The following is a 26,215-nucleotide window of genomic DNA, read 5'->3' as shown; positions in this document are numbered from 1 at the left end:
TGTCCCAAAAACGCCTGTACCATAAGGCGAATGATGCCAATTCGCCATTTTTTTTTATCACTTCACTTACCCAAAATGGTATCAACAAAAACTACAGATTGTCCCGCAAAAAATGAACCCCTACAATGCTCTGTAGGCAATAACTATAAAAAAAGTTATGGGGGGGTCAGAATAGGTTGATGAAAAGAAAAACCTTTTTTTCAAAGTTTTTATTTATTTTCAGTATTAAACACAAGAAAAACCGATATAAATGTGGTTTCAATAAAAATTGTACTGACCCAGAGAATGAAGGGCACAGGTCAGTTTTAATGCATAGGGGAACGGCCCTAGAGACAAAATCTGCTTCCCACTACATTGTATGCCATATTAAATGATGGCATTAGAAAGTACAACTTGTCCCACAAAAAACAAAGCCCTCGTACTGCTATGTGAACACAAAAATCTAAAAAAGTTATGGTTTCAGGAAGACAGGAATAAAAATTAAAACTCGAAAACCTCTGGTATTAATAATGATGTGTCTGCTATGCAGCTTAGGGCTCTTTCACACCTGCGTTCTTGTCTTCCGGCATAGAATTCCGTCGTCGGGGCTCTATGCCGGAAGAATCCTGATCAGGATTATCCCCATGCCTTCTGAATGGAGTGAAATCCGTTCAGGATGCATCAGGATGTCTTCAGTTCCGGAACGGAACGTTTTTTGGCCGGAGAAAAATACCGCAGCATGCTGCGCTTTTTGCTCCGGCCCAAAAATCCGGAACACTTGCCGCAATGCCGGATCCGGAAATTAATGCCCATTGAAAGGCATTGATCCGGATCCGGCCTTAAGCTAAACGTCGTTTCGGCGCATTGCCGGAGCAGACATTTAGCTTTTTCTGAATGGTTACCATGGCTGCCGGGACGCTAAAGTCCTGGCAGCCATGGTAAAGTGTAGCGGGGAGCGGGAGAGCAGCATACTTACCGTCCGTGCGGCTCCCCAGGCACTCCAGAGTGACGTCAGGGCGCCCCAAGCGCATGGATCATGTGATCGCATTGGACACGTCATCCATCGCATGGGGCGCTCTGACGTCATTCTGGAGCGCCCCGGGAGCCGCACGGACTGTAAGTATACCGCTCCCCCGCTCCCGCTCCTACTATGGCAGCCAGGACTTTAATAGCGTCCTGGTGCCATAGTAACACTGAAAGCATTTTGAAGACTGTTTCCGTCTTCAAATGCTTTCAGTACACTTGCGTTTTTTCCGGATCCGGAGTGTAATTCCGGCAAGTGGAGTACATGCCGGATCCGGACAACGCAAGTGTGAAAGAGGCCTTAGTGCCCTCCAAATACTGCATTGTGAACCAAATTTATTACAGTGGCTCAAGCTGGTTGCTGGATGATAAATTTGGTGCATGACTAGACACTTTTGTTTAACTTTATATCATTTATATCAAGTATTGCTTACTTTGCAACCTATTTTTACACCAGAAATGTGGTGCAATTTTGTCACAAAATTACACACAAAACAATGTTCTTTCCCAAAAAATCATGTCACTTTTTCCATTAAGCATCAACATTTGTTTCAACTTACAAGGTCTAGTGGACTCACATTCATAAATTTGAACCAGTGCTTCACAGTAAATAGTGCCATACACATGGCATTGGGCATTTTTGAAGTCATTTTTAATTGAGTCTGCTTTCAAAAGTAGCGAGACCTGTGTAAAATCACAAAGTTGTAGAAATGGCAGGCTGAGACTTACTATTAAAGCAGAAAACGGTCATGCAGAGTTCAAATCCCCCTCCCATGGTATCATTCAGTAAACAGCACAATATAGAATAGACAGTAAATAGGGCCATAACACAGCAACCCATGCAGAATTGTACCATACAAATAGTACCATCCTATGTGAATCTGTGCCATATAGAGATTGCCCCAATTATGACCAGTTTACAATACTTACCTATGCTCAGTGCCATGGGGAGTCCAGCAATGCTTAACAACTATGGGGGAGATTTATCAAACTGGTGTGAAGTAGAACTGGCTTTGTAGCCCATAGCAACCAATCATATTCTACTTTTCATTTTTCAAAGGAGCTGTGAAAAATGAAAGGTGCAATCGGATTGGTTGCTATGGACAACTAAGGCTACTTTCACACCAGCGTTTTGGCTTTCCGTTTGTGAGATCCGTTCAGGGCTCTCACAAGCGGTCCAAAACGGATCAGTTTTTGCCCTAATGCATTTTGAATGGAAAAGGATCCGCTCAGAATGCATCAGTTTGCCTCCGTTCCGTCTCCATTCCGCCGGATCTGTTTTCTCTGACACAATAGAAAATGGATCCGTCCTCTATTGACTTTCAATGGTGTTTAAGACGGATCCGTCTTGGCTATGTTAAAGATAATACAAACAAATCCGTTCTGAACCTCCCAATCATGTGCCAATAACAAGTACCCCCATAGATGCCCCCCAATCATGTGCCAGTAACAAGTACCCCCATAGATGCCTCCCCAATCATGTGCCAGTAACAAGTGCCCCCATATCATGTACTTAGGTCTCTTGCACACAAAAGTTTTGTTTTCTGTTTCCATTCAGGTTTTTTTGTGTTCTGTTTGCGGTACCATTCACTTCAATGGGTCCGCAAAAACAACGGAAGGCACTCCGTATGCATTCCGTTCCTGTATTTCCGTTCAAAGATAGAACATGTCCTATTATTGCCCGCAAATCACGTTCTGTGGCTCCATTCAAGTCCATGGTTCCGCAAAAAAAAACGGAATGCATATGGAATGCATCAGTATGTCTTCCGTTTTTGCAGAACCATCTATTGAAAATGTTATGCCCAGCCCAATTTTTTATGTACTTACTGTTTAAACATTATTGTATGCTTCCATTTCCGATCCTCAAAAAATGGATAACAAACGGAAACCAAACGGAACGGAAACACTACTGAAACAAAAACCCGGAAAAACTGATCCGTTAAAAACGGACCGCAGAATACTGAAAAAGCCATACGATCGTGTGCAAGAGGGCTTACTTTGTAGTGATCACAAGATAAAGGGGTTGTCCCACGAAAAATATTCTACAGTTTTCAAGCCTGCACCTGGATCTGACTGCTTTTAGAATAGCATGTAATTAAAAATGTATTATCACTACTAAATTATTCAATAAAATGTATGTGTATAGTGCCACTTATTTTCTCTTTTCTTTGTCCTGCTCACTGAGATGGTCGCACATGCTCAGTTTCATCTTTCAACTGCCTCCTGAGCTTTCATAGGGAGAGCTGAGACACGCCCCCCTGACCTGCAGTAGAGAAGACACTCCTCCTGAGCTTTCAGCTTGATATAAATCTAGCGGAGCAATGAATGGGGAGATCTCTGGATCCATGTGAGGTACGGGGCTGGTTCGAAGAGATTGTCATGTAGTATATGATAACACATTTTTATTTTTTTAGATCAATCATGGGATAACCCCTTTAAGTCAAGATTTCTTTTTTAATTAATGTCTGAAGCTTTACTGTGATTTGTGCACTGTGGTAGCTAGAATTGACATTTATAGTTAGAATTGTAGTTAGAAATGTAGTGGCAATTGTAGAACCAGGCAAAATGTCATATAGGGATACCTTTCACTTACAGATCCGGTACTCTTTTTTAGAGAAAAAGTATTTTTAATCCATATCCATATGCAAATGAGCTGCAACTATGCCACGGGACCCATGTACAGTGATGTCACTGGCATAGAGAAGAGGCTGCAGCGCTCAAGGCCTCTTCTAACAGCTGATCGGTGGGGGTCCCAGTTGATGCACGTCTGCAGATCTGATACTGATGACCTATCCTGAGGATAAGTAATAAATATCTTTTCCTGAATAACCCCTTTCAATGTTTTGATTGGTAGGGCTCCAAGGGCTGAAACCCCCACCAATAACCAGGAGGAGGAGAAAGAAGCACTCTCACAGAGAGCTGTGTCTCCTCACTGCAGGAGACAGACTTGAGACAGGCTCAAATACTTTCTATTGAGCTCATCTTCAGCAGCGAGGATACAGAGGAACACTCTGTGTAGTCGCTTTCTCCTTGTTTTACTGATCAGTAGGGGTCTCAGTTAGAGATGAGCGAATTTCCGCTTATGAAATTCGTTTCATACTTCGTTTGTTGGTTAAAGGTTTATTGCGTTATGGATTCCGTTACCACGGACCATAACGCAATTCTATGACGGAATGCATAATGGAATGCCTTTAGATGCAGTCCTCCCCTGCATAATGGAAACAGGACGGATCCGTTTGCAGCCCTTAGTCTTCTATTATGACGGAATGAATAACGAATGCCTCTAAGAAAGAAAGGGCGAAAGAAAGAAAGAATTGCCATGTACGGTAATTATGTTGGAACATTTACTCTTATAACTCTGATTTGCTATTCCTTTATTATTCCTACTAAAAGTTAAGAATTACTACTTTATAGTAGTTTGCAATGAAGGTCATAATGGATGTTCCCAGTTGGGTGTGTGTCCCTGCCCAGTATGACACCGGCAACAGTGATTGGATATTGTCAGACTGTGCAGGGACACATTCACAACTGGTATCACCTGAACGACCTTTATTGCAGACTGCTGACAATTTATTCACAAACTTTGAGTAGGAATAATCGAAGAATGGCACAACTTACAGTTATAAAAATAGATGTGCAGAATTGTTATTACATGGGGCAAGTAGTTACTAAAACAGACATATCTGGAGATGTGACAGGTCCTCTTTAAAAGAAAAGAGAATCTGCCATACTTGAGATGCTGAGCTCGGTGATATATATGTTTATATGAGTTGCAGCAGGATTGCTCAGTAAAACGAGTAAATCTTAACAGGACTCCTAGGAGAGACAGTAAGAGTCCTGTTTAACCTGTCCACACACAGGATGATTGACAGCCTACTCTAAACACACTGATAGAGAGAGCGTTGTCAATCATCCTGGGTCAGCAGGTAAATCAGGACCTCTCACTGTCTCTCCTAGCAGTCCTGTCAGGACTTACTCTGATTTTTACTCCTGCTCCAAATCATATCAACCTGTATCCATCACAGAGCTCGACTTCTCTGCCTCTATCATATATCACAGGGATGCTCAACCTGCGGCCCTCTAGCTTGACCTAATAGCTCCCAGCATGACCTAATAGCTGTAGAATGTCCAGGCATGCTGGGAGTTGTAGTTTTGAAACAGCAAAGTTGGGCATCCCTGATATATCAGATAGGGCTTGAGAAACCACCTGAGAGGTTCCATTTAAATGAAGCAATGAGAATGGGGAATACCTTAGCCACTTCTTTAGGATTTATGGAATTATTTAGGAGAGTCCCTTTGGCCTTTCAGTTCTTTAGTTTGAGGTTGTGACATTGTCTCCAAGAACCTACAGTATGTTTTTATTCTATTAGTTACCAGGTCTTACTGTTCATGTAATGGGAAGCCTCACAAATAAAGGGACACATTAAATTTCTGCAGATACATAAAACAAGAACATACGATCACACACGCAGTAATAGCACCACACAGGATGTGCAAATAAATTTAGTAATCAGCAACTGTAAATGGTTTTAACAGCTAAAAGAGATTTTTACAGTGTATAACAGGCATGCTTGGTATATATTACTTTCTTTACATACAAGGGAAAGTGTAATGTCAAAAGAAGCACAGCTTTAAATGGAGAAAATGTATAGCTAATAGTACATGTAAAATATTCACAGTATAATTTTGAGCACGGTTAGTGTAACAAAAAAATAAAAAATAAAAGTAAAATTAAAAAACCAATGCAAAAGAAAATTATATGTCATGAGGGAAGCCATGTTATTATAACATTGTATTCATGTCAGTTGTCCAGAAGGCCACACACATCAACAATTGGGCCTTAGAGAGAGCTGCTACTGAAGAGCTTCTTATTGCTGAAAATCAATTATGATATGTTCACACATGGCAGATTAGTGGCAGCTACCTCGGTGACTATCCAATTTATGTAAACGAGGCATGCCCACCCTTATAAGATCCTGTTCTCATACATGTTGGAAGCAGGAGAATCAGCTCCCACCACAAGGAATTAAGAAGAAAGTCAAAAGATTTATAGTGAGATGAACAATGACACCTTAAAGGGAAACTGTCAAGTTGTACATGGAGTCCTGTCTGCAGGCAGCATGTTACAGAGAAGATAAGCAGACTGATATATATTTTTGTTGGAAAATAATAATAATAATAATAATAATAATCAGATTACCATATTTTAATGATTCAACCCCCTCTTTCTATGCTTAGGAGTCCAGTGGGCGGTCTTATCAGTAACTGAAAGCCTCCCCTGTATGACTGTACATAGAGATAGCGGTCAATCACTGAACAGGAACACCCACTGGACTCCTAAGTGTAGAAAGAAAGTGCAGAGGTTTAAATGAATGAAATACAAGTTAAACTAAATATTTTCTATATATATATTACTATATATCAATCTGCTCAGCTCCTCTTGTTCAATAGCATGCAGCCTACAGAGCAGACATGTTCAACAAGACAGGTTCCACGTCCAACACCATTTTACTGTTTTAGATCATCTCATCAATGTATATAAAAATTTGAATAACTCTTTGAATACCTGGCATTACTTATATGCACTGACCCTATCCAGAGCTTCATTCACAATTCTGCGGTCTTCAGAGCTGAAACCTCTCTCTGCTGATTCCAAGTCTGACTTTCAACCAGAGGGGTAGTTTTTACACCAGTAATCTGATGTAAGAAAAGCTACCCCACTGCATTCTAGGAACCCAACTCAGGGATATGCGTTAGGCCAAACATGTGGACTATTTCCAGTGACAACCGGCAAAACTGTGTAACTTCCGGTAAGTACAATATCAGAAATGCAATGCCATTCACTAAGATACTCAACCTTTTATATGAATTATTTCTAGATATAAATTGTGTTCAATGTCGGAGATACCCTTTCCAGGAAATCTCAGATATTTGATGCAATCATAATACTACTTATCCTTCCTAACATTACTCAGTATACAGGAAATATAGATCCTTCATTTTCCTGAATTGCATATAGTATGAAGTACAATTCTCTGCAAAACAGATAAACAAAATGAAATATCCCAAAGGCTCAATATAAAAACTCGAGGAGCTTGTGATGGTTTCTTCTAGAAAATGTTGGAAGGATTTAAAAAGGAGTGGACTGTTGTGGCCAGAAACCTCTGTGGCTTTTTACAGCTCATCCCGGATCCTTTTGTCGTAGTTTTGATGTTTAAGTCCAGGTTGTCCACCTTTCCTGTCAAGCGGCCAATTATATCATCCTGGTCATCAATCTCAGTCTGCAATCCGAGAGCTAGATTCTTCAGCCGACCCAAGCCTAGAGACATGTCATCTGTAAAATAAACCAGAGTTTTAAAGCGACCATTTATTAGGAAGTAGCTGGTAATACTCTCCAACTTAAAGTGCCCCCCACTTTGGACTAGTCTACTTTTCAGTCTTGTTAAAAAATATTCCAGCTTGGTGACCCACTATAGCGGTCACAAGTCCATATTGCAAGGGGCCAGAAAGTAGAGACTGGCAAGGGACCTGGGAAGTGTTGAAATCAGAGAACCAGCAAGGTGATCATGACTTATATCTAATTTTACTACATTGTAGGCCGATTGCTAATCCCCGTTAGCTGGCAAACACTGTTTAATTATACATAGTTTTACATAATTTCATAAAGGCAAACCAGGAGGGTAAGGCTCTGTTCATATATGCACTACAAATTCTGTCTTATTTGTAGGGGAAAAATGGCATTATTTTTCCAGCCAAACTGAGGCTTCTTTCACACTGGCGTTAGGATTGTCCGGCAGGCTGTTCCCCTGCCAGATCCGTATAACGTTTGCACACGTGTGATGCCGGAAGTCTGCCCCTGGCCCATTCACTCGGGACTAGGGATCGACCGATATTGATTTTTTAGGGCAGATACCGATAATTTGTGAACTTTCAGGCCGATAGCCGATAATTTATACCGATATTCTGGGAATTTTCATTTTTGAGAAAAAAAAAAATTTCCTACACAAATCTGCTGAAATTAATATGTTTATTGTTAATGTGTATTTTTTTTGTTTATTGTTAATGTGTATTTTTTTATTTTTTAAATCTTTTTCATTTATACTTAATATTTTTGTGTTTTTTTTTTTACTAACTTTGAACCCCCTTAGGGACTAGAACCCTTGTCCTATTCACCCTGATAGATCTCTTATCAGGGTGAATAGGAGCTCACACTGTCCTGCTGCTCTGTGCATAGTGCACACAGCAGCATGGAGCTTACCATGGCAGCCAGGGCTTCAATAGGCGTCCTGGCTGCCATGGTAACCGATCGGAGCCCCAGGATTACACAGCTGGGGGGCTCCGATCGGAGGAGCAGGGGAGAGGGGATCCTGTGGCCACTGCCCACCAATGAGTAATTGAGTAATACTGGGTGGGGGGGGGGGGGGGGGGCGCACTGCGCCACCAATGTTTTTACTATTGGGATGGGGGTGGGTGGCGCAGTGCGCCCCCCACTGAAGATAAGTCTCTCAATCATTCATATACAGGAGGCGGGAGCTGGCTGCAGAATCACATAGCCGGCTCCTGACCTCTATGAGCGGTGGCTGCGATCCGCGGCACCTGAGGAGTTAACTACCGCAGATCGCATCTACTTGTCATAGAGGTCGGGAGCCGGCTATGTGATTCTGCAGCCAGCTCCCGCCTCCTGTATATGAATGAATGAAAGGCTTATCTTCATTGGTGGCGCAGTGGCCACAGCCCCTCCCCTCCTCTTATGTTCTCTCCTCTCATTGGCGGCAGCGGCAGCAGCATCACAGGGGGGAGGGAGACACTGCTTCCTTCTCCCCTGTGCTGCGGAGGGAACACAGAGAGCGCTGAGAGCAGCGCGTTCTGTGTTCCCAATATGTTATCGGTATATCGGCAAGATAGATGCCGATAACGTTCAAAATCCTCAATATCGGCCGATAATATCGGCCAAACCGATAATCGGTCGATCCCTACTGGGGACAGGTCGGAGATGCGGCCGCAGCACGGCAAACTTGTCGAGAGGTGGCCGGACAAAAACCACAGCGTGCACAGGGGAGGTGTTATCTTCTTAAAATTAACCTGAAACCATGAAAATGCAGTCCAATCTGCAGGCAGCATGTTATAGAGCATGTGGAGCTGACAGATTGATATATAGTGTTGTAGGAAAACATTAGTAAGACTTGTAAATTTAAATTAAATACATTTAAATCTTTGCTATTTCTGACTACAGTTGTACATGCGGAAGGTGATATCAGTGATTGATAGCATTCTCTGTGTAAGTGTGTACACATAGATAGCTGTCAGTCACTGATGGCTGTACACGGGGGAGGTGTTATCAGTGATCACATTCTCTGTGAAAGTGTGTACACATAGATAGCTGTCAGTTAACGATAGCTGTACATGAGGAAGGGGTTATCAGTGATTGATAGTATCCTCTGTGTAAATGTGTATACATAGATAGCTGTCAGTCACTGATAGTTGTACACAGGGGAGGTGATATCAGTGATTGATAGCATTCTCTGTGTAAGTGTGTATACAGAGATAGCTGTCACTCAGATAGCTGTACACGGGGATGATCTTAAGTTCATAAAAAGCAGAGGCTTAAATGTAATAAATGACTAGTTTTACTGAATATAAAAGTAATAAAACTATATATCAATCTGCTCAGCTCATCCTGCTTTACAAGATGTTGACTGCAGTGCAATTTCATGGTGATAGGTTCGCTTAAAGTACAGTTACAGAAGGACAATGCAACAGAGTCCAATAATTTTACGTATGTATATCTTTCATGATCGTTAGAAAAACATGGTTACCCCAAATTATTGTCCATTTTCTGGTGGTAGCCTCTCAGAGCTGGATTTTTTTGTTGATACTCAGAGCTGGTTGCACCCAAACCTCTGTTAGTATCTAGAAAAAAAAAGGAACAAGTACATGAGTATACCATGCAAATAAAACTTTACAATACAATCATCTACTGTATTCCATGATAGATAAACTGGGAGGCTGGTTTGTATATAAGTGAACAGTGCACCCAGTTGTCAGAATGCAAGCTCCATGTTAGCACTACAAATGCAATAACCCAATTCTTCCAAAAAATAGGCTCAAACTCCTTTCAGATCAGAATTGTGGGCTTTCTTTATTGAAAACTACATTTAAAGTGTGCAGATGTAGTTTCTGATCATTTGGGCTCCCTTATGTATCTGTTCATATTAAACTTCATGTTGTTTCTGTTAGAGCCAATGCGGCCTGTGAATGAACTGAAGATTTGTTTAGTGTGAATATATTTTCAAGGTTGTTTGGGATTCTGAATCATTGCTAATCTGGAATGCTAACAGATGAACAAGAGGTACACAGTGACCCTTTATACTGCGCATGTCCTGGCTACATTCCACTAGGGAGCGGAGTTCTTTGTTTGATCTGTCTAAAGCTGTACCCCTTTAGGGAAAAGGTCAAAGCTCATCCTACAGGAGGACACCTGTCGCAGGGACCAAATCCGTGTTTTTTCGGTCGTGTTTTTTTCCGCTGAAACAGGGCTTCCCAGCTGATGTGCCGCTGTCAGATGATGTCAACTCACAACGACGTAAATAACTTCATTCTGGATGTAGTCAGGACTCCAGTTGAAGTGTTGATGTCATTGTGAATTATGTTCTATCCTTTGTATATAGATAAGTGCAAAAGAAGGATGTATATCGCTATATGTACTGTATATACTATTGTTATTATATTTAATAAAATCATACTATTAACCTTCATTGAAGTGTAGTTGTAGTTTCAGTTAAGAGTCTCTCTTTAAAGAGTATCAAGCCTGAAGTCTTGCTCTTAGGTCATCAATATTAGACACCCGTCACCTCTGCCGATCAACTGGTGAAGAGAAGGCCACGCTCTGTGCGAGCGCTGCCTTCCCTTCATTGTTTACCTGCTCGCTGTCGACTTCACAGCGGTGAGCAGGTGTAATTACAAGCCGTCCGATTTACTTCAATAGGATGGTTCCTTTCTATTCAAGTGTATAGGAAGGAGCAGTCCTATTGAAGTGAATGGGAAGGCTTGCAATTACACTTGCTCACCGCTGTGATGTTGAAAGTGAGCAGGTAAAGAATGAAGGGAAAGCAGCGCTTTTCAACCAGCTGATTGGCAGCGGTGCCGGGTGTCAGACCCCTGCCGACCTGATATTGATGACCTATCCTGAGGATAGAACAACACATAATGCAACAGCACTCTACAAACCAAATAAAGTACAAAGACATAGCAAATGCTATGCTAATAAATTAGAGATGCTTGGCAAATATATTTTGTACAAAAATATTTGAGCCCGTTTGCCGCACGTCAAGGCGATCTCTATAAGATGGGAACCTAACACTAAGTTCACCTGTTATGTGCCATGACAGCAACCATGAAGTTCAGGGGGTGTAGGTTTCACATGCATGCTGGGCCCCTTTTGGTTTATATCTCTGTGGTGCCAAAATGGCATGCATGCATGCAGAGCAAACTATATACTCATGATAATTAAAATCAGCCTGTGAGGCAAAACAGGCTACAGGAGTGCACGACCAAATAGGAGTCAGCCACGTCTCCCATATAAACTACAAAGGAAAAGGGGATAGGTCATCAATAGAATCTCAGAAAACCCCTATATTGTTAGATATAATTTCATAGGAAGCCGATTAACTCTCAGCATGTTTCTGCAGTATAGGAAGACACCAAAGAATCAAGAGAAAACCCATGCTAACACAGTGAGAACCTAGAAATGCAGACATTCCTATGGTCAAATTTGGATTAAAGATCCTCCAACTACTAAGGCTACTTTCAAACTCCTGTTTGGTGCGGATCAGTCATGGATCTGCACAGACGAATCCGCACTGATAATACAACCGCATGCATCTGTTCAGAACGGATCCGTTTGTATTATCTTTAACAATGCCAAAACGGATCCGTCTTGAACACCATTGAAAGTCAATGGGAGGACGGATCCGTTTTCTATTGTGCCAGATTGTGTCATAGAAAACGGATCCGTCCCCATTGACTTACATTGTGTGTCAGATCGGATCCGTTTGCCTCCGCATCGTCAGGCGGACACCAAAACGCTTCAAGCAGTGTTTTGGTGTCCGCCTCCAGAGTGGAATGGAGGCGGAACAGAGCCAAACTGATGCATTCTGAACGGATCCTTATCTATTCAGAATGCATTAGGCAAAACTGATCCGTTTTAGACCGCTTGTGAGAGCCCTGAAACAGATCTCACAAACGGAAACCAAAACGCCAGTGTGAAAGTAGCCTGAGTCACCATGCTGAGAACAGGTAGACAGGTAGATGTCTAACCCACGTAAGTCATCTGCTTGTGCCAGCTGCCTCAAGATATGCCGTGAAAATTATAATTTATCAAACTGTCCTTCTGGATCTTAAACTAACAAATGTGGAGTAAAGAAATGATATTATAGTGAAGGTATACATAGAGCCGTTCCCTCAAAACTTGGCTCTTCACAAAATCGCCTTTGGTATCAGTGGATGATAAAAACAGCTATAGAGCTATTTTAGTACAAAGATGTTCAAGGTTTAGTATAGTTTTACCTAGCTAGGGGAAGAATTTCAGCAATCCTGCATATTTTACCTTCAGCGAAATCAAACCCGGTTTAATGAGTAAACAGAGCAGTACGTACTGCAACCCATAGGCCAGGGCTGTAACATAAAGACTTCATTACTTTATCAAGTGAAAATGTATATACAACCTATGTGGAATGCAACCTTAGGGATAATGATTCTGTACAGAAAAGTTCACTGAAAACAATGCTTTCCAAATGACTTTGGAAAAGGAGCAATCCAAAACTGACAGCCCTCACTACCAGTCTCCATGTGCCAGGTGCAACTGCTACCCCTGTGCACCCAATAGTTACACATATGACTGCAGGTACAGATGCCACTTAAAGGTTTTTTTCTGGACTCCTTTTCAAAATGTTGAAAATGTCTAAAAGTCAATATCCTCTTCCACCAACCCCCACCCCCATACCTTTCTGTGCATTCTAAGTAGACCCTCCTTCGCACCCCACAGCATCTCCTCATGTTTGTTTACAGGCAGAACTTCCTTGATCTGAAGCGTCCTGTCCAGGTACCCACCAGGTCCAGGATTCCACGCTCAGTCTTCTTAGCTAGCGCTATTCCCACCCGACACGGCACCCTCTCTTCTTCTGACAACTTCCCACTCCTTCCTGAAAGAGCCATCTTGAAAAACCCAGAGCCTAGCATTTACATTTTGTAACGCAGACACTGGTCATCACGTACAGTACAGTGACATCACTGGGCTCTTGGAAGTTACATCCCATAAGACGTCCCGCACACTACACAGCGCTGAACATTACATGAGCTCTGCTCCAATGCTATCTCCCACAGAGGCATGTCAGCGGTGAAGTCCCGTTCAGTTTACAGTATTGACCAGCACATGTGCAAAAGCTCTTGAGCATGTGCCGTTTACAGATGTGCACTAAATGGGACCTTCCTCTGTTGAACTGGCTTGAGCTCTCCTCACATAGAAGGATGTCCCGTTCAATGCACAGCGCATGCGTAACTGAGCTCCAAGCCCCGCATTCCTCCTCTTCCTATGAACTCACGTCAACGGTGAGGAGCCATTGAAACCCCTTGCTCTGAAGAGAAGGCTGCAGGGATTGAACATGACGTCACTGGAAGGGAAGAAACCTGCTTCACGTGGATCAGGAAAACGGCATTACATATGGAAAGCATGTCACTGCATAGTGTAAATGATGAGATAATCAGCCAGACTGGAGAACCCCTTTCATGACTACTTGAGGTCCCGGTTGCTTGGCCTACTGTTATTTTGCAGGACATATAGTCCAAAATATTACTCACCTAGAGTATCGCGCTTCAGCAGGTTCGGATGTGTGGCTTCATACTTGTCTTCTTGTTCTTTGCTTATTGACATTGCATCCTGTAATCTAAATGTATAGGATGATGTAAACATGTTATTATAAGTACCAAATATACAGTCTTTTCGATTTCTGCTACATTAATACTTGGAAACAAAAAGGTAGTACCAGGTCTAGGCACTGAATCTTATTTGACTGAATGGCCAGGCAGGACAAGGTGGTTTCATATAAAGGGGTTCTACAGGATTGGGAGCAAATGGAAGCTTTCTTTCAGAAACCACACCATACATGTCCGCGGATTGTGTCTGGTTTAGCAGCTGAGATCTAGAGAAGTGAATAGGGCTAAGCTGCAATACCACACTTACATAAAGTTTTTTTTTTTTTTATCCTATACAACCCCATTTAAGGACCTTTAGAATTTGAGTGGCTGTGGATGTGGCCACAGTATCCCCATTGGCCAATTAGCTCAACTGAATCCAAAATTATGGCGCACTCGAGTAGCTAAAAGATGTCCTATATTAGACGGTTCTACTGTTTCCCTTTAAAGATATAGTCACATGTGGCGTATGCAAACCCACAGTGTTTTTGCGCCATCTATTCCACAATTAAATCTGCACCATTTGGTGTGGATTTTGCTGCTGCTGATTTCTGCCACATACTCTACGGACCCGTCCTAACAGGGAGGCATGCTAAAAGTCTTCTGCAGCAAGGGCAGAGTACTAGAATTTAGGCAAGCTATAAGATGCCTGAATAACCTAGAGGTGTAATTGTATCTATTAAAGAGGCTGTCCAGGATTTTGATATTGATGTCCTATCCTCAGGATAGACCATCAATATCGGATCAGTGGGGGTCCGACACCCTGCATCCCTGCCAATTAGCTGTTTCGGAGTAGCTCAGGGAGTCAGCGCAAGAACTACACCGCTCTGACTGCAGCACTGCAACCATTCACTTCAAATGGCAGCAGCACTGTCGTTACCAGCTACTTCAACAACTGTCAGACCCCCGTCGATCTGATATTGACAGCCGATCCAGAGGATAATATGTAAATCAGTCAGGAGGGGGCGGGGAAAAGGCGGGCATTGCTTGCCTTGAAGCAAGGAGGCCGCTGCCCCCTTGACTTCAAGCCTGACTGCAAACAGAGCGCTCAGGGAGATTAAAAAAGCGTTTTTCTGAAGTATGGATTAAAGAATTTCTGGCTCACACACCTGATCAGTTACAGACTGGGGGCTGCTATAAGGTAATGCTGGCAGTTTTATATCACTTTTGGAGGTGACAGGTTCCCTTTAAACAAACATTTAACCTCATAAAATGCTATGGCCAACACATCCTTGGAGGACAGAAAAAGGAAAACATATTTTGCATTAAAGTAAGACTGCATTTTTAAAATATAAATAATTAAATGTATAATATATTAATTTACTTGCTGCTAGCCGTGTAGTCATAGGCTCCATTCTGAGGTGGTGTCTCTGCAGGTTTGGCTTTAAAGTAATTGGTGAAGCCACTGAAGATGCTTTTTATGCTATTGATATGCCGTTGACTGGTCTTCAGATCTTGTTCCATTTTGTCCACCATTTTTTCTGTGCGTTTCAAAGCTTCTCCTTGCCGCACTAGCTCCTGTGCAGAAAGAAAACAGATAGAGGGTAAGATTCATTATACCTGCCACTGTCCAGTTTCCCTGGGCGGACACGGGTACTGCTTGACTCACCCTGGTGCCTCTGTCCTGTGGCAGATTCCCACTGGCCCTCCTTTTCTCTGGAGTAGAAGGCCGCACCACCAGAGTCCTGTGTCCTCTGTTGCAGGCCAAAGCCTGCACTTGTCTCCTAGGTCTCCTCCCAGGGCACTCATGGGGCCAGAATGCATGCATTCTAAACTTAATTTTTCCCTGGGAAGAGGTGCTTGAGCAATAGGTTTACTAGCTTGCTAGATCCTGCCAAGGTGCACTAAAATCTGCTTGTCTGCCTGTGTACCAACTTCTGCCCGATTCCCAGATTCTGATTCTCACTGTACTGACACTGTGCTGCCTGCCCTGACCTTCGGACTGTTCCACGGATTTGCAAAAACTCTGCCTCCCCTGACACAGGCACACTACAACTCCATTCACACCTGGACCTCTGTTCTCATTATTGGTGAGGGTCCCAGAGGTCAGACCCCCAGCAATCATACATGTTATGCCATTTCTCTATTATTTCTAGTAGAAGCTTATGAATGAGTTGCCGGCGGTCTGTTATAAAGGTCCAGCTGGGTGTTACTGGTCTTGGATGTGTCCCTGCACAGTCTGACACTATCCTATCAGTGCCGTCAGTGACAGACTGTGCAGGGACACCCCCACCCAAACTGGTGACACCCTCACTGCAGACTGTTGGCAATTCATTCATTACTGAAAGTACTAATAATCATAAGAAAGGCAGGAAGAAGAAGTCTTTTACTTTTCCTAAGAATGTGTTTTAATGCTGCAGTCAGTGAATAGCAAACACACACAACAAACAGGAAACCCGTCTGCCGTGACAGTAACCTGATAAATAGTAGATTCAAATGTGAATAACACAAACGGTTTTCAGAGGAATGGTCACCTACAGATTTGAGATCCCAGAGATTTTCTGACTTTTACTTTTAAATTAACGCCATAAATTAAAGGAACAGATTGAGCATCAATCTGGGAACATGAGCTGGGCTTGTAACCACGAGGTACACGTCTGTTGGTTGGCATGAAAGACCTCCAAAGTACTGCCAAGCTGACAACCAACGACTGCCTTCCATCTGCATCCCTTACACTAGTTTGTGTCACAAAAAAAAGGGTCCAACAACTGGCAGAAAATGTTCTGAAGTGAATCATGGGTGTAATGAGCCGTCACCTCTCCTGACAGAGAAACTGCTTTCATTCCCCCTGTAATAACCAATCTGGAGCATCTAGTCTTATGACTATGTTGTGTCATTCCTCTGCTATTCCTGCTTTATGAATGAATTGTCAGCAGTCTGTAATAAAGGTCCATCTGGACAAGACTGACTGGATAGTGTCAGACTGTGCAGGGACACCCCTCCCCCCCCAGCTGGTAACACCCAGAAGGACCTTTGTAATAAAGTGCTGGCAATTCATTCATAAACTATAGCAGGAATAATAGAGGAATGGTGCAACTTACAGTCATATGAGTAGATGCTCCAGAATTGTTATTACATGGGGAATGCATGTAGTTACTAAAACAGACATGTCAGGAGCGGTGATCGGTCCTCTGTGGACAGTAAATCTGGACTACAATATGGTTTACTGCATTATACCACTGTGCTGGCGGTAGGGAATTAGCTCCTCACATACTGTAGAAGGGCAAGAGACTCAATATCACTGACATTTTTAACATAATAGGCCAATTTTACCGGACCTCTATATCACCGTCTCCTCAGATAGCTTTACTTTCTATCTATTCGGGTAGAATTCAACTTGTCAAGAAAGGTGCCCTTAGGCTATTTGTGCAGGCTGTGAGACAGATCATACCGCGCCAGTGGAAATCAGCAGATAGTCTGCGGAGACTTACTTGGGTCCATGCACTGGACACTCTGGTCCGGATGGAAGAGCTGAGGCCCACAATCAGACGCGTTCCTACTCGCAATCATGGGACCCTTGGCTGCAATTCAGAAGCTCTCCTAGATTTCACACTTGGCTAGATACTGGTAGTTGACCTGGTGAAGTTCAGGTTTCTTTTTTACACATCCCCTCCCCTCCCCCTGCCTTTCCTTCCCTTCCGTTTTCCAGCCCCTTGTCTTGTCTTGGTCTTATTTGTTCAGACTCATCACACTTAGGCTACTTTCACACTAGCGTTCGGGGCTCCGCTTGTGAGTTCCGTTTGAAGGCTCTCACAAGCGGCCCCGAACGGATCCGTACTGCCCCAATGCATTCTGAGTGGATGCGGATCCGCTCAGAATGCATCAGTTTGGCACCGTTTGTCCTCCGCTCCGCTCAGCAGACGGACACCCGAACGCTGCTTGCAGCGTTTTCGTGTCCGCCTGGCCGTGCGGAGCCAAACGGATCCGTCCAGACTTACAATGCAAGTCAATGGGGACGGATCCGTTTGACATTGACACAATATGGTGCAATTTCAAACGGATCCGTCCCCCATTGACTTTCAATGTAAAGTCAGGATTATACCATCAGATCGGAGTTTTCTCCAATCCGATGGTATATTTTAACTTGAAGCGTCCCCATCACCATGGAACGCCTCTATGTTAGAATATACCATCGGATTTGAGTTACATCGTGAAACTCAAATCCGACAGTATATTATAACACAGAGGCGTTCCCATGGTGATGGGGACGCTTCAAGTTAGAATATACTGAGAACTGTGCACATGACTGCCCCCTGCTGCCTGGCAGGTGCTGCCAGGCAGCAGGGGGCAGACCCCCCCCCCCCCTCCTGTATTTAACTTATTGGTGGCCTCCCTCCCCAGTATTAATTGTAACCAGTGCGGCCCCCCTCCCTCTATATTCATCGGTGGCCAGTGCGGATATTAAATATGAGCAGTGCGGTCTCCCCCTCCCTCCCCAATATTAAATATGAGCAGTGCGGCCTCCCCCTCCCTCCCTCCCCAGTATTAAATATGAGCAGTGCGGTCTCCCCCTCCCTCCCCAGTATTAAATATGAGCAGTGCGGTCTCCCCCTCCCTCCCTCCCCAGTATTAAATATGAGCAGTGCGGTCTCCCCCCTCCCTCCCTCCCCAGTATTAAATATGAGCAGTGCGGTCTCCCCCCTCCCTCCCTCCCCAGTATTAAATATGAGCAGTGCGGCCTCCCCCTCCCTCTATTCATTGGTGGCCAGTGCGGATTCAAAGTATTGTGATCAGTGCGGCCTCCCCTCTCCCCCCCCCCCCCCATCATTGGTGGCAGCGGAGAGTACCGATCGGAGTCCCAGTTTAAATCGCTGGGGCTCCGATCGGTTACCATGGCAGCCAAGACGCTATTGCAGTCTTGGCTGCCATGGTTACTTAGCAACAAATAGCAGCATTATACTTACCTGAAGAGCTGCGATCTATGTGACCGGCCGGGAGCTCCTCCTACTGGTAAGTGACAGGTCTATAGGCAATGCGCCGCACAGACCTGTCACTTTACCAGTAGGAGGAGCTCCCGGCCGGTCACATAGATCGCAGCTCTTCAGGTAAGTATAATGATTCTATTTGTTGCTAAGTAACCATGGCAGCCAAGACTGCAATAGCGTCTTGGCTGCCATGGTAACCGATCGGAGCCCCAGCGATTTAAACTGGGACTCCGATCGGTACTCTCCGCTGCCACCAATGATGGGGGGGGGGGGGGGAGAGGCCGCACTGATCACAATACTTTGAATCCGCACTGGCCCCCAATGAATAGAGGGGGGGGGGGGCCGCACTGCTCATATTTAATACTGGGGAGGGAGGGAGGGGGAGACCGCACTGCTCATATTTAATACTGGGGAGGGAGGGGGGGGAAGACCGCACTGCTCATATTTAATACTGGGGAGGGAGGGAGGGAGGGGGAGACCGCACTGCTCATATTTAATATCCGCACTGGCCACCGATGAATATAGAGGGAGGGGGGCCGCACTGGTTACAATTAATACTGGGGAGGGAGGGGGGGCCGCACTGGCCACCAATAAGTTAAATACAGGAGGGGGGGGGGGGTCATGTACACAGTTCTCAGTATATTCTAACTTGAAGCGTCCCCATCACCATGGGAACGCTTCTGTGTTTAGAATATACTGTCGGATCTGAGTTTTCCGAAGTGAAAAATCAGATCTGAAATAAACTGTTATGCAAACGGATCCGTTCTGAACGGATGCAAGCGTTTGCATTATAGGAGCGGATCCGTCTGATGAAACATCAGACGGACCCGCTCGAACGCTAGTGTGAAAGTAGCCTTATTTGCATACTTATGATAGCCATGTTTCCTTTATAATTGGGCACAGGTTATATTGCCCTTTTCCACACTTGTCATGTGACTTTGTATCTCATTTTCATTTTTGCTTCAATAAATATGATTGAACCATAATAGGCCAATTTTCACTAATACATTTATTTGACAATAAAAATTTGAAATACAGTTAGTAATGGGCCAGATCTTTAAAGGGGGTGTCCATGTCCAGCTTCTAGCACACTTGTATCTATGTCCTGGACAGTGCTGTACATAAAATAGAAGTAAAACTGGAATTATGGCCAAAAAGTTCAACCTTGGTTTCATCAGACCATAACACCTTTTCCCACATGCTTTTGGGAGACTTCAGATGTGTTTTTGGCTTGGATGGTTTTCTACGTAAGAAAAGGCTTTCGTCTTGCCACTCTACCCCATAGCCCAGACACATGAAGAATACGGGAGATTGTTGTCACATGTACCACACAGCCAGTACTTGCCATATATTCCTGCAGCTCCTTTAATGTTGCTGTAGGCCTCTTGGTAGCCTCCCAGACCAGTTTTCTTCTTGTCTTTTCATAAATTTTGGAGGGATGTTCTTGGTAATGTCTCTGTTGTGCCATATTTTCTCCACTTGATGATGACTGTCTTCACTGTGTTCCATGGTATATCTAATGCCTTGGAAATTCTTTTGTACCCTTCTCCTGATACCTTTAAACAATGAGATCCCTCTGATGCTTTGGAAGCTCTCTGTGGACCATGGCTTTTGCTGTGGGATGCGACTAAGAAAATTTCAGGAAAGACCAACTAGAGCAGCTGAACTTTATTTGGAGTTAATCAGAGGCACTTTAAATGATGGCAGGTGTTTGCTGACTCCTATTTAACATGATTTTGAATGTGATTGCTTAATTCTGAACACAGCTACATCCCCAGTTATAAGAGGGTGTGCACACTTATACAACCACATTATTATTATTATTTTTTGTTTTCTTCCTCCACCTAAAAGATTTGTTTGTTTTTCAATTGAGTGGTACAATTTATAGGTCACATTAAAAGGTGGAAAAAGTTCTGAAATGATTTATCTTTGTCTCATTTTTTTACATCACAGAAACCTGACATTTTAACAGGGGTGTGTAGACTTTTTATATCCACTGTATATTACGATTATTTTAGTAATAAGAAGAAAAACCTTCTTAAAATAACTTATTTCTTTATAAAAACAATATTTTTATTTCTTACAGTGGTATAGCACATAATTGCACACACAAGGCTTCTTTCACAGCTGCAATATACATTTAGTCAGAAGAGCAGCCAGAATGTACCATATCGGGTATAGCAGGATTATCTGCCGGCTGCTGCAGCGATCGACTAATGGTGTCCGGCCTTGTTACAGCATTCAAGCTGGGTTTTGGCCAGAAAAAAATAAATAAAAAGCTTTGGACGATACCCAGCATGTATGCCGACACAAAGCCAGATGGCCTTGGACCACATTATAGTCAATGAGAGCATATAGCTGGTTGTATCCAGCTATACCCAATACAGTATACTCCAGCAGGCTGTTCTTCTGCCAGAATGTGTATCTAAGGTTATGTTGTGAACTCCGGCAGTGTGTTCCGGTGGATGCCCATTGACTGTAATGGGGATCCGGACAAAAAATGCTGCACAGTGACATAGCATTTTGATAAGACCCCTCCCAAGTCAGTCAGCTTTGCCCTCAAATTAGTCCCCCCATGCCACAAGCCCGCAATCAGACCCCCATGCCACCATGATCAGACCCCCAGGATGCCACCATCAGACCCTCCCTTGCTGCAATCAGAGCCAGACCCCCATGCCATCCATTGCCGTGTCCCCCACTGCCCCAGTGCCATCAGATCAGCCATTCCATGCCATGTCCCCCAGTGCCCCCATGATGGCACTGCCGTCAGCTCCTCCATGCCATCCAGATTGCCATGATGTCCCCCTTCGCCAGTGCCTCCATGCCATCCACCATGTCCCCCACTCCCATCAGATCAGCCCCTTCATGCCAAATCACAGGTGCCCCCCACCGCTAACTATATACTTACCTATCCTGGCAGTGCAGAGTGCGCTGACACATGGAGTCTGCAGGAGACGCGTCTTTATCCCAGCATGCACTGGGAGGGACCTGACATCACACACAGCGTCAGCCAGCGTGCTGACGATGTGTGCACGGAAGGCCCTGGCCAGTGCAGCGCGGAGCCGTCGGGAGGCCACGGAGCTGTGAGTGAGAAGCTTCACTTCACTCACACTCCGTGGTCACGCGATTTCAACAAATCCTCGATGCAGGGAAACTGCTTCGTGGATTTTTTTGCCTCCATTACATCGATTAATTATTTCAGCCCTACCTATATACACATATATACCTCTATATACCTCTATACAAATTTTATATAGGGATGGGAATTAACCGGGTGCTGTCATAGGCTCAAAGAAAACCGATTATCGCTAAGTGTAATCCAATCTTTCTTTTTCGCCTATGACAGCACCAGTGGCGTACATAGACAAGTAAGGGCCCCATAGCAAGGATCATAAGGGTTTCTGCCTAATCCCTTTTCTGGTCTCATTTGCTAAAAGTTGTTCTTTTAGAACAGGGATGCCCAACTGCCCAACCTGCGGCACCCCAGCTGTTGCAAAACTACAACTCCCAACATGCCCTGATAGCTGTAGGCTGTCTGAGCATGCTGGGAGTTGTAGTTCTGGAACAGCTGGAGGGCTGCAGGTTCAGCATCCCTGCTTTAGAGGGTAGAGTCCTGACCAAGTTTTCACCTCCAATAGAAGAGGAGATGATCCCAACTAAGACTGGGCCCCCTCTTGCCCTGGGCCCCATAGCAGTCACATAGTCTGCCGCTATGGTAGTTACGCCCCTGGACAGCACCCCTGGAGAATAGGCAAGAATTTGTCTAGGGTGGGACCACAGCCTGAAGTACTGTAGTAACTGTAGTCTATAGTGTCTAAAAAACTTATGTGGAGAGCTCCAGGTAACTGCCTTACAAATCTGTTCCATAGAGGCAGAAGCTCTCTCTGCCCATGAGGTGGAGACTGATCTCGTAAAGTGAGCCCCAAACCCCGAGGGCGGAACAATCCCTTTAGAAGAGTAAGCTAAGGAAATGGCCTGTCTAATCCACCTAGCAATAGTGTGAGAAGAGGCTGCAGATCCCTTTTTTGCTCCCTGAAACAAAATCAGCAGATGTGAGGAGGATCTCCAAGGCTGAGTGACCTGTAAATATTGCAAGATACATCTCTTAACATCTAGACAGTGCTACTCTGATTGCTTTTTATTTTTAGGGGAAGCACAGAAGGAAGGTAACACTATCTCCTGAGAACAGTGAAAACGTGTAAAGACTTTTGGTAAAAAAGAAGGATCAGGAGAAATCACTGCCCGATCTTCCAGGATCACCAAATAGGGAGGGTCAATCGAGAGAGCAGAAATCTCACTAACTCTTCTAGCCGAAGTAATGGCCAGAAGGAAAGCAAGCTTAAGGGAGAGCAACTTTGGGGAGATTTTATCAATAGGCTCGAAAGAGTCTGAAGCGAGAGAGGAGAGGGCCAAATTTAAATCCCAGGGGGGAATTCTATTTTTACAGACCGGGGATAATTTAGACACTGCTGTTATAAACCTCCTAATCCAAAGATGTTCCGCTAACTTAAACTCAAATAAGGCGCTTAAGGCTGAAATCTAGACCTTCAAAGTGCTGTTTTTTTTGTTCCATCCCGCCTGTAGGAATTCTAATACGAGCGGGGTGTCAGGAGCTTCTAGCACATCCACAGGTTTTTTGGCGAATCTGAAAAAGGTCCTCCAAACTCTAAGGTAGATGTCAGAAGTGATCTTTTTCCGACTGGCCAACAGAGTGTCTACTACTTCCTCAGAGAGACCCCTTTTCTTTAAAATCTCCCTCTCAATAACCAGGCACTCAGGTGCAGATTTTTCACCTCTGGGTGAAAAACTGGAGCCTGGGACAGAAGCTCCTGAGATTCTGGAAGCACCCATGGTGTTGCTATCGACATTTTGCGGAGCCCGGAAAACCACACCCTTCTCGGCCAAATGAGAGCTATAATTATTACCGTGGCCTCCTCCCCGTCTTGAGGACTCTTGGTAGCAATTTTAGCGGGGGAAAGGCATACAGAAGGCCCTGCTTCAAAGACTGAGCCAGTGCATCCACAGCTCTCGGATGTTCCTCCGGAAAAAGAAGACCTCTACCTTCCTGTTTGCCCTGGTGGCAAAGAGATCTATCTCTGGAGTGGGGCCGCAGTAAACGATTATTTTAGTAATCGAGTATTCTATTGATGATTTTTTTGTGATTAATCAAGTAATCTAATAAGAAAAAATTAATACACTGTTTTCCTTTATAAAAACTCAGACCCCCTGCCATCAGTCCCCAACACCCTTCGTTCCCTCCTGTGCGATCAGCCCAAGTGCATCAGTTCCCCCAGTGCCATCAGCTCCACTATCCCCCCAGTGCCATCAGCTCCACTATCCACTCAATGGATAGCTCCCCCCACCCCAGTGCCATAAATTCCGTTCCCCCAGTGCCTTCAGCTCTCCCCCACCCCAGTGCCTTCAGCTCCACTACCCTAGTGCCATCAGCCCCTCCATGCCATCCATTGCCATGTCCCCTACTCCCCCAGTGCCATCAGATCAGCCCCTCCATGTCCCCCAGTGCCATCAGATCAGCCCCTCCATGTACCCCACACCCCCAGTGCCATTAGATCAGCCCCTCCATCGATTTTTTTGTGTGTCAAATTACTCGATTCAAACCGAGTAATCGTTTCAGTCCTAGTCTGGAGTACCCCAGAATGCTACCACTTGATTGAAAACCCCCTGATCTAGGGACCACTCTCCCTGGTATAGTTGATGAGGACTGAGGAAGTCCACTTTCACATTGTCTGAACCCCTTAGATGTACTGCAGAAAGAGATCATAGAGAAGCTTCTGCTAGGCTGAAATTCTGATGAGTGAGTGAGAGACATTAGGCCCTGAGCCCTTGTACCTCTCTGCCGGTTGATATAGGCTACTGCTATCGTGTAGTCTGAATAGACCCTTACGTTCCTGCCTCTGATGGCCGGGAGACTCTGTACTAAGGCTATCCTGATTGCATCCAATTCCCTGAAATTGTGCGAATGGGACAAAGATTTGTTGTCCCAATTCCCCTGCAATAGCAGGGACCCCACATGGGCTCCCCAACCAGATTAGCTCACATACGTGGTTAAGGGGAGAACTGCCTCCCTGGTCCAAGGAACTCCTCTTTCTAGGTTTTTTTAGATCCATCCACCACCCGAAGGAATCTAGGGTCTGGGAGGAAAGATATATCTCTGTGTCCAGAGAGGGGAGACTTTTGTCCCAATCCCGCAGGATCTGAAGCTGAAGAAACCTTGAATGGTACTGAGCCCATTCCACTCCTGGAATAGTGGCTGTCACGAGACCCAGTACCGACATGGCCTCTCTTATGGTGACTGACGTAGACAAGTGAAGAAGCTGAACTCTTGATCTGATTAGTAAAGCTTTATGCAGGAGTAACAGGCACTTCTGGGAACTGGAGTCCAAAATCCTTCCTAGGAAACTGCATCTCTGGCCTGGGCATAAACTGGATTTTTCTAGGTTTATCTCCCATAGCAGATTCTCTAGAACTTCCCTCTACCAGGAAAACTGACCCTAAAAAAATCTGACCTGACTGGGCCACCAGCAGAAAATCGTTTAGGTATGGTATAATGATGATCTCCTTCTCCCTGACGTGGGCCATAATTTCCGAAAACAATCTTTGTGAAAACCCTCGGAGCTTGAGCGAGGCCGAAGGGTAACGCCCACAATTGAAGATGCAGAATCTCTCTCTAACTGAACTGCTACCCTCATAAACATCTGGTGGCTGGGATGAATGGGGACATGATAGTATGCATCCCTCAGGTCTACTGTAATATAAGGAAGTATTACTTTACTGAGAGAGTAGTGGATGCATGGAATAGCCTTCCTGCAGAAGTGGTAGCTGCAAATACAGTGAAGGGGTTTAAGCATGCATGGGATAGGCATAAGGCTATCCTTCATATAAGATAGGGCCAGGGACTATTCATAGGATTCAGATATATTGGGCAGACTAGACGGGCCAAATGGTTCTTATCTGCCGACACATTCTATGTTTCTACTGTGGCCATAAAGCAATCCGAGAAGAGATTGTTCACTGCTGACTTGATGGACTCCATACGAAATCTCTCATACTGCAGAAATTGGTTCAAACACTTCAAGTTTAATATAGTCCGAAACAAGCCATTTGGCTTCTTGACCAGAAAAAAAACAAGAAAAAAAAAACCCTCTGTCAATTCCTGCTCTGGGACTCTTACCAGCACCCTTTTTTCTATCAGGGAAAAAACCTCTGATATGATGGCAGATTGTTTTGCGGGATCTAAACGGTAATCTGTAATTACAAATCTCCCTACTGGAAAACTCTGAAGATTTAGTTTTAGGCCC

The 26,215-nt window shown here is 44.3% G+C and overlaps 1 protein-coding gene across 1 annotated transcript in view; it reads right to left on the bottom strand.

Annotated features, from left to right (window-relative positions):
• Positions 1 to 5,489: 5,489 nt before the first annotated feature.
• The window catches only part of SNAP29 (synaptosome associated protein 29), a 28,148-nt gene continuing 7,422 nt past the window's right edge, over positions 5,490 to 26,215 (bottom strand). Inside the window, 5 exon segments of the mRNA XM_040416364.1 lie at positions 5,490 to 7,205; positions 7,208 to 7,336; positions 9,820 to 9,912; positions 13,858 to 13,943; positions 15,296 to 15,489. Of these exon segments, the coding sequence (XP_040272298.1) occupies positions 7,177 to 7,205; positions 7,208 to 7,336; positions 9,820 to 9,912; positions 13,858 to 13,943; positions 15,296 to 15,489 (531 nt within the window). The 3' untranslated portion in view covers positions 5,490 to 7,176.

This window comes from Bufo bufo, chromosome 2 (assembly GCF_905171765.1).
Source record: "Bufo bufo chromosome 2, aBufBuf1.1, whole genome shotgun sequence".
In the NCBI taxonomy this organism is placed as follows: Eukaryota; Metazoa; Chordata; class Amphibia; order Anura; family Bufonidae; genus Bufo; species Bufo bufo.
Note: the sequence above shows the minus strand (reverse complement) of the source record. Positions and strands in the feature narration are given on the sequence as shown.